Genomic DNA, 10,014 nt, shown 5'->3' with positions numbered 1-10,014 from the left:
ATGGTTCTACTTGTTTCAATGCTCTTTGGCATACAGGCGCTTTGCTCCTGGGCTGCCTCTCCTCCTGCCAGAGAAGCACCAACTGCATTGCTTTCCCCCACCTGTAATGACACTGCAGTAGAGGAGGCTGCAGATCTGGCTCTTCGCCAGATCAATGCTGACCGAAAAGAGGGCTACATACTCAGTCTCCACCGAATTTTCAGTGTCCGAGAACATCATCAGGTAAGTTACCTGCTTGTTCTGTATCTGTTTCTCCCATGAAGAACCCTGTGTCTATCACTATTCCTTAGTAATATCTATTTGAACTAAGAAATATTTCAAAAGGCAAATGTAAAATTACATTCACAGGACTCCAGAGGCCATGTCAACTTTACGCATAGATAACTAGAAACAGTTTCATCATCACTGTGGGCAATTAACCTCAGTCACAATTCTCTGCTGCCTGGCCCTGGAATAGCTCCAGGCATCAGTTCAAACTTGGTATGAAACACCACTACTCTGATTTAATTTCATTTTACACCTTCCTCCCACTGTCTTGAGCAGTTGGAGTGCAAAGGCTATTAAGTCATTGTGCGTTTTGCATGAAAGGTGTAAACACGTCCAGCTTGGGACCAGGGAATTCCTTCACAGACCTCTAAATGATGACTCATTCCCCAGAAGAAATCTGAAACCAGCTCAAGTGCAAAAATTACACTGGAAGTACCTACAGAATATCACTTTCATATTCTCAAGTATCTTATTTCTTGACGTGTGCTTAATTTATTACTATTTTGTGTTACAATAGCCAAATTTACTGGCACTAGCCAGGGACAACCTGAAATGAGTCCACAAGGCCTGCAACAGATAAGGCACTGTGGAAGCACACTACTAACATTCCCTGGCATGCTTGGTCACTTCCCATAATCTTACCTGAAAGGCTGAGTTCTGAACCCTTAAAGAAAATCGGGCTCATTGCCAGATGTTTAAAGATCTGTACTGGCAAGGATATGACACTACTTCCTGTTGCTCTCACAAGGACACAGTTTTTTGCAGACACGCTGTGGCCTCCAGCAATCTGAGATCTCATGACTAAAGATGCACACTTTGCTGTGCTTTGCACTGTGTTCCCTATATTGCTTTGCTCAATGTGCTCACTAAGCAACTGGATCAGGTCTTTTGAGAATTTTTACTACATGGGATGCCTCTGAGCTGGCCCAGAACCCAAATCACCAGTCATGGAGTGAGAGACTTAGCCTCATCCTGGGGCTACTTCCTTCTGACAATAATTAGAGCAGCCCTATGACCACCTGAGAGTGCAGTGAACCACTTAGGTCATCTCCCTGCTTCTCCTTCACCTGTGCCAAGTATATCTCAGCGCAGGAGAATTTTGGTCCTTGTTTGTGATTTGCTCTGTCACTTAATTCCCTAGAGACTTATTGCCTTCGGGCATACTTTGCTCTTTGTTCATTTGGGAGTTTAATTTACTTTTATTCTTATTTTTTGCATCTAATATGCTTATCCTGTAAATAAGGTGTTTCAAGACACTGCAATAGCAAACTAGACAATCTAAGCCCTTTGTCACATTTTTGCTGCTCCTGGGACTGAGCACATAAGAAGCAGTCAGCTATGTCAGGGATGTTCATGGACAGTAACAACCTTATGCAACCTTCTATTCCCCTCAAAAAAATAAAGAAATCTTTTTTCTTTTTTAAATCAGTCAGTGGTCCTTCCTCCCATTTTTTTTAACCAGTACTCAGGATAAAAACCTTTTCAAAGTTACTTCAAATTCAAATATGCCCTTAGGCAACCTGTGGTTCAGTTTTGCTCTAATTGAAACTAATGAGCCATCTGGTATTAACTTGTATGCAAGTAGGACAGAGCCTTTCTTTCATAAAAGATACTCATGATTAATTTCACTGACAGGCACTTAACCAAAATTACAAAACATGTCAAAATATTCCACTTCTTTCCCTTGCACCAGGTCACCCTGCCACCAAGGCGACGCTGCACCGCTGCCGCATCTCTTCTGGCTCCCAGGCTCCCTGGCATGCGTTGCAGTGGCAATCCTAGCACCAGCAGCACTGAGGAAGGGATCTTTTTGGCAATGCAGAAATGATAGAAGTTTTTATTCAACACTAAGCAGATATCATAAGGCCTTTGCATAACAGTCTTTTAATGAAAATTAAAATAAGGATGATGAAACCTTCAGAGATCTGCTGAGCTCTGAATAAACCCCAAATTATCCTTTCCCCAGTGGAGGATGATACATACAGAAGCAGGCAGACAAAGAGATGTGTAGATTTTATAATAGCCTCATCTGCCTATTAGAGCTGATATTAGACAAGAGAGCTACATGCAACAGGAAATACAGTTTGATCCACCCTGGTTGCATTTAGTATTTCCAAGATCACCAAACTTTACAGTCAGTCTTCATGATTCAGCTGAGTAAACCCATGTAACATCAAACCCATTTGACTATGGGAACATTTCTTTAATGAGATATGTGTGTGCTTTTGTCTCCAGAATACCTGAACAACCAACTTGAAAGCTCAAGTCACCAGTCCCAACTTCAGGACTCCTTAAAGATACACATTTTTCTTGGCTATTACTTCTTTATGCAGGGTGGTCTTAGTGATGTTTTTTCCTCATGGAGGATATGTTTAAAGTTACAAGCTTGTACCAAATGCTGCACTACCCAAAAAAAAACATTTTCAGCAAATGGCAATTACTCTTTGACCAGTCTTACATTCTGTTTACTGATTTAAACTATATTAGCTATCATATTAAGGAGACATATCATCATGGTATTTAGGTACCTTGTATGTAAACAGAAAATTATGATTAATTCCTTCCACAGAAGGATCTATGCAGCCAGGTGGGGGGATACTGCCATGCCACTGCACACAGTGCTGCTGCCCCTCAGCTTCACTCTTTGACAAAATAGCTTTTGATCTTTTCACGACCTTCAAAATGACACTTATAATTAAACCTCAGGATTAGTGTAGGCAAACCCTGAGAGCTCAGTGCAAGGCATTACCAGATTACTTCATAGAACACTTAGGAAAAAAGAGGATATGAAAATACAAAAAATGGTATAAAGCATGATAAGTTACATATGTAAGAATGTAACTTAGAGACAAAGCTAACAAAAGTTTACTGATTCTTCATATTTATTTTCCATTTACTTTGCTTTTTTATATTTAAAAGGTTTAGTATTACAAGTATATATGGTAGAGATCATATAAAACCACCATCCCAGTCTCTTTCCAGAGATCTCTATACTGTGACCAGAATAGTTCATATCACTCAGTCTCCTCAGAACTCAAGAACAGATACCTCTTAGTGTTTTTCCAAGCAGTATAAAAAACAAAAAAGCCAGCACTACTACAGCCTTTAGATGCTCTATTGACTGGTCTTTAGTCACTGTTAAACAGAAATCAAAACTGAAGCCAAAATTGTACAGATACTGGCCTCAGACTTTTACAAGACTTCGTAAACCAGTGAAATCAACTAGGAATGAATGAATACTACTCTCATTCAGTTTTGGTTTTTTTCTTCCTCTTCAGCAAAGACATAATCTCAGTGTAAACATGCAGCTAACACTCACATCTAAGCTCTTTAGGATGTATAAATGACAGCTGCTCTCTTTCCAGTTTTCCACTACAGAAAATAAAATATGATCCTACTAAACTGTATCCTTGATAAACATCCTGGAAAGGTGCTTACCCGTATCTACAGTGCAAGCAGAACCAGCAGCTGCACCATGCAGCATCTCATCTTTCTGTACCACACGATGTAATCACTAGATATATGGGACTGTACTTCTAGTCTTTCCCTGTCCCTCTTGCATGGAAACATGTTTGCCCAGAAGTTGAGGCCTAACTGCTTTGTGCACCTGTGCTGCACTGAACTGAATAAAGGTTTCTGGACTTAAGCACAGGCTCAGCACTCAAGCATTGGACTGAAGCTTTAAGTGAGTCAGAGACAACCATGTAGATATGCAAGGTCTCTCATAGCACTTTCTGATATCTGAGAGAATATTCAAGTTGTCGGCATCAATGCCTCTTTATGGCAAGTGCAAAGCATCCATACTTGAAGAACACACTACTCTAAGAAATAAGATATTTCTGTTTCTAATGCCTACTGGGAATGTTCCATGTTAGCACTTTTTTATAATTTGTGGTACTTATCGTCTCGTTCTTATTGAAGGCAAAATAACCTACCTTTCAAATCTAATCATAAAATGCAGTTGCAATGAAAACATCACCATGTTTAGTCCTTATTCTTGGGTTCTGGTTGGTACCAGAATCTGGAGGATAAAGCTGAGTCTAAAAGGCTGTTCTTTAATTAAAGCTGGCTAGATGCGTGACCAAGCCTGTTCTAACAGGGCTTGAATCTCACCTGATTTGCCACCATTGAGAGTGTGTCCCACAGAATGTTCAGTTTTCAGGATATCTGTGTGTTTTATGTTTCTCCATCTCTCCCTTCTATGTGTCCCTACTTTGTTCCATACAAAACTGGGATATTGGGGTATGACCCTTTCTTTTTTTTTTGTATTCAGGAGATCACTGGTTCTGTCTTCTATCTTATCTTGGATGTAGTAGATACTGAATGCCATGTACTCAGCAAAAAGTTGTGGAAGAACTGTATGGCCAGATCTGCTCATACAACTGTAAGGATTTTATTTTCTTATTTAATCTCAGGTATGATGAGTTACTCAGGTACTACTGATGACAGCAAAATCCCTACACGTGCATTTTTAGTAGGCAGCAGAGCTTGGAAGAAATCAAAACCCATTTTTCAAGGTCCACAGTTTTCCTCTGTACTTTCTAATCAGTTTATGGACTGGTAAGATTTATTTTTAAAAATTAAAATTAAAAGAAACTTTTTGACCAGAGCTAATAAGCAGACATAACTAAATAGCCATGCTAGGCCACTATTTAGAATAAATGCTTTACTTTTTATAGCAACCCTGGAAGAGTTTATTTTAAAGACAGCCTGTCAAGAAGGGAATAAAAGAAACTCACTTTTATATAACATGCGATTTTTGGTTTAGTTTAATTCCACTTTTATTCTGACAACTTTGCAAAAATTGCACTGAAAGAAGAGAAAAAAGAAAGCTCAGCAATATAAGCTGCAAAGACAGAAAGTGATCTAAGACTCTTGCTACAGGTGACCAAAATGATTCTGAACAAGTGAAAAAAAAAAAAACTTATAAAATGAAGAATGATGAGAAAGGAGCTTCATGTGAAAAAAAAAAGAATTTATGATTAAACTGTCCTGGGCTGCTGCTTAGGTCAATCAGTTTTCATTTTTAAATGAAAAACTAGAAAACCCAAAAAGAATTCTGCTCACTTCTGCTTACAGCACTTTCAGAAGGAAAAGGGTGCAAAGCATATACGGCTGGTCTGGCTTCTGTGAAGTCAAGAAATGTGTGTCCTAGAGGCCTTGATCATACATGCGGCAATTATTTAAGAAGGACTCAGAGAATATACTTTTAACTTTTAAACATAAAGGCACAATGGATATTAATAGGTCGGTATTTTTTTTTGCTATAAAGTCAGAGTTTCTTTGTGTACAAGGGTGATGTTACTGTGCCACAAAACTGATTTAAGGTCTTTCCTACCACTCTCCTTCCTTACTATGGAGATAGGGAGAAGGGGGAAGGGGGAAGGTGGGTGACTGGATCCAGACACTCTGAGCTGATCTCCAGGTTTAAGCTCTTTGGGTCCTAGACATAGACCCAGCTCCCGGTGCAAGGACCTGGCCAGGGAAAGTACTCTGTGACACCTGGGCACTTCTTGGCTGCCAGAAGAGTGGCCTTGTGTAGGCCATCCTGCAGACAAGCACTGCACTTGTATAGCTCAGAATGACACCAGGAGCAGATCTGGCCTTTTATTTCTAAAGGAGATACTTGAAAATGTGCTTCATTGCTATTTGAGTATTAACACAACTTTTTTTCTTGAAAAGAATTTCATGACTGCAAGGAGAAAATGAACCACTCACTGTCTAGGTACTAGATGATCAGTGCAAAGGGTGCAATATTAATTGTTTCTAAATGTTTATATTGTTTTAGGTTTATGGTCAATGCAAAGCAGTTATCTACATTAATCAGGCAAGAAATATTGCTCATCTGAATACTTATGAGTGCATTTTACAACCAGGTATGTCTTTATTTAACACACTCACTTTAAAAGAGGACTGGAAAAACACTCTTTGCCTTATAGCATGACTTTACATTTTAATTGTAATTGTGGCACCACAGCGTCTCCATTAGCTTTCAGCTGCCCTAATTTTCTCAAGTCAGTGATCATAAGGCACGTGTGGTCCTGCAGCTCAAAGCAGTGCAGTAATAACTGTTCTCATCTCTGGGAAACCCAGCAGAGCTTCTGTATGGGCTTTCACCCTCCGGTCCAAAAAGCATTTTTATGGGTTTCTGAAAGGCAAGTAAAACAAGCAAGCCCACTGTCAGTAGGTTGAGGTTTTTGCTGCAGTGTCTCTGCCTCCACTGCAATTTTTACAGGTCTGCAAATTCATAAAGATTCAAAATCGTTGAGTGAATCAAATCACATATTGTTACTGCAGGGGACTGGAGGACAAGTGGGTAGGGTTGGGGGCATAGATGCATTTACAGTGACCTACACTATCAACATGCTCTTATGGTTATGCTTTCTCTAATGACATTGTTTTGTTTTAATAAAAAGTTCCACCCAGATATATTTGGACAGTATGTCCTGACTGCCCAGTTGATGACTGTCCAACTGAGCCCAAATATTTGGAGGCTGCTGTTCAAAGCCTTGCCAAGTTCAATGAAGAGAGTGAACAAACTCATTATTTCTCTGTCCTCAATGTCACAAGAGCTTCAATGCAGGTAAGCTAAGGCTCATCTGACTTGCTTTAGCCCTCAAGAAGTATGGATTCACCTGTTATACTTTATATGATTTGTTACGTCTTGCAGATTGTTTAGAATTTGTATCTGTATAGTACTGAGAATACTTCTATGCAGAATTCTCCTGGGAAATTAGGATCTGTTTGATACATGACTTTGTCTCCATTTATTGCAAAAAGAAGGGCTTTGCAAAACTCAAGACACAGATTTGCATTCCAAAGTTTAGGAGCACTTTCTTCTAGACCACCATGAACTAGTGACTCCCTAACAGAAAGTATTTAATAAAGCACAGTCATCCCTTTCAACACATACCTGTAATTCACTGAATGAGTTTAAACAGTTTAAAACTAATTTTAGACTAAAAGAGAGTTAGTGATCTCCTGGCTAAATCCTGTTTGTTTACCACAGTAATATCCAGTCTCTCTAAAATTTATTATGTATAGGTAACAAGGTGGTTTTCATTCTTTGTCTCAAACTGTTAGATATTACCACAATACAGTATTTAATCACTCCCATTTTCCAATCCTGAGGTACTTGCATTTCAGAAATAGAAAAAGTGATCCTGTTCATTAGAGCAGCCAGAAATGATCAACAAGGCACTGAAGAGGGTCTTTGGATATGTAGTTCTATGCGGACGATAACTTACTACAAAACTCACTCATTTCAACTATAGCCAATCCATGAGTTACTAAGATTGTGCACATATAAGAAGTAAAAAATAACCAGGTAATAAAGCAGTGCTGGCAAAAAATCATTCCCCTGTAATACAACTAACAGTAATGACCCAAGTATAACCTGCTCCTTCCACATCTAGCAGGAGTTTTACATCTATTTCAAGGTCTGTAGGATTCTTCCTTCTTCCTGACACATGCACTGGGTCTAATTGCCACTGATCTCTCCTTAACAGTGGGTCATTGGTCCTGCATATTTTGTAGAGTTTTTAATTCAGGAGACATCCTGCTCCAAAAATGACACGATTCCTGACATCTCCAAGTGCAAGCCACTTTTGTCAAAACTAGCTGTAAGTACTTTTCCTTGTATAAACACCTATTTTTCAGATACTATGATTCCTCAGTGAACACTTAGCCTATCCCCTTGGTTCTTTGCAGACAAGAATCAAACCCACAGGCATCTTTTTATAGGTTGTAGCTCTATACTGTCTTGCAACTGTACAAACTGCTTTGGAATAGAGAAAACATTTCAGTAAAAGTTCTGAATTCTTACCCAGACGTCCATGAATAAAGAAAACAGAAAAAAATACCATCCAGAAAAAGGAGGGGTAGCCATCACCTTACAAAACTGAATCATTCTGAAGGATTTCTTCCAAGTCAACAGACATAGACAATAGACGACAAACAATGCATAAAGAGTATGTTCATATTACAATCAGGTCAGCTAAGGAAAATATTTAGGAACTAAGGAAAAAGTTATAAGAGAAATGGAAAGACTAAATGGGCATGCTGCCAAGAAATAACATTTCAAGCCCCATCTTAACTGAGATCCAAACCATGTTACCTACAACCCAGTAAAAACACAATTATTAGAAACAACATTTTTTCATGGTTTCTTTCACTAGTATGGTGTGAAATTGGTTTTGCCTGAAAAATGATATTAGGCTCTATTGCACAGCTTGCCTGCGTGGGGATATTCTGCTGCAGCAGAACTTAAGCATGCTGTTGTATTTGGGCCTTAAGCGGCCAGCTTATTTTTACTATCGTGTTACCTAACCCTCCTTTGCAAACATAAAGCCTTTTTCAAAATGCTGCCTGCCTTTGTAAGCTTGCCAATCCCAAAATAAAAGTTTGCCCAAGCTGCTTATCCCTACAAGTACATGTAGAAGCTATGACTATTCAGCCTTCCATAATCACTTATTTTACAAGACAGGAGCCGAGTGTAAGTGCTACAATGTGAACAAATGCTTGCATTTTCTTCTTTCAGCAAATAGGTTTCTGCAAAGGCTCTGTAGTAAACAGTGACTTGGAACATGAACAATTTGTCACAATATCCTGTGAAATCTACAGTCTGCAGGTATTTCTTAATCTAATCTTAATATTGCAAGAGTAATACTCCTTTACAAAACAAGAATTGAACTCTCAAAAGCCCAACCATTTTTTAAGTTTTCTTATTCACAAAGATATGGGCTTCAAGAAAGTTATAAGGTCAAATCAGGAAGAAAACTCTCTTGTGATAAAAGAGACTGTTGCTAGGTAGATAAAAAAAGGCGATAGAATAAGTATAGAGTCAATCATACAGAATGTATTCAGAATGCTCTACAAATAATTTGTAAATAACAAAGGGAATGCAAAGAGCAATAACTGTGTAGTTACTCAAGTTTCATGCACCCATCTCCACTGGCATAAGAAGTAGTTCCATTTGTCTATCCTTTGAGCTTCCGTTCTGCAGCTGATCTTTGCAGACTGCAACTGCAGCAGATCCTTAGTGTGAAGAGTGACCTTCTTCATATCTAAAACAATTTGTAATAGCTTCAATATAGGTAATGCTTATTACCTGTTGCTTAGGATCCTGCCACTGAAGAGGGGAAGCAGCAAGATAATCAGACACCTGGGCAATCCAGCCAGAATCATCAACAAGGTTTCCCTTCAGAAACCAATCCTTTCTCCCCACACCTAGAAAAAACAGTGGGCTGGGTTAAAATTCTACCCCCTTCAACTGAGGACAACTCTTTCCAAAACCTAACAGGAAGTCAAAATGAACATAAAGATGTAAAGCCATTTCCACCTGAGGCTGTAGGATCTGCGCCCAGTCTCGACGGAGAAAAGACTCAAGTAGACAAACCAGACCTGACCAAAACAATCACTGGACCAGTTATTCTCCGTTTTCCTGAAGAACTTTCTCTATCAGACTCATGCCCAGGAGAAGCAAAGAAGATAAACTCCATCCTCCAGCCTTTGCTGCCTAAAAAGCCTACCAAAATCTAGCCAGCATCCCATCACCTGAACTACCTGCAACAAAATAACGGCCACAATGGCAACCTGGTCTTTCAATTTGTGTAACATGTTTAAATAAATAAATTGCTTATTACAGTCTTCATCTTCGGAGTTCTCAGTTTTAAGAAAGCACAAGAATAGATTAGAAAAACAAATTTAACAAGCGTTTTCCAACAAAAGAATTTGGCTTTTAATTCT

The 10,014-nt window shown here is 39.0% G+C and overlaps 1 protein-coding gene across 1 annotated transcript; it reads left to right on the top strand.

Moving 5' to 3' along the window:
• On the top strand, window positions 1-9,807 carry FETUB (fetuin B). Its single transcript, XM_068406998.1, has 7 exons — window positions 1-222; window positions 4,541-4,651; window positions 6,056-6,143; window positions 6,684-6,850; window positions 7,776-7,889; window positions 8,807-8,896; window positions 9,388-9,807. Exons 1-7 carry the CDS (start codon window positions 1-3, stop codon window positions 9,805-9,807), a joined length of 1,212 nt encoding a protein of 403 aa, XP_068263099.1.
• Window positions 9,808-10,014: the final 207 nt, after the last annotated feature.

This window comes from Nyctibius grandis, chromosome 8, assembly GCF_013368605.1.
Source record: "Nyctibius grandis isolate bNycGra1 chromosome 8, bNycGra1.pri, whole genome shotgun sequence".
Lineage (NCBI taxonomy): Eukaryota > Metazoa > Chordata > Aves > Nyctibiiformes > Nyctibiidae > Nyctibius > Nyctibius grandis.
This window is presented reverse-complemented; position numbering and strand designations above follow the sequence as displayed.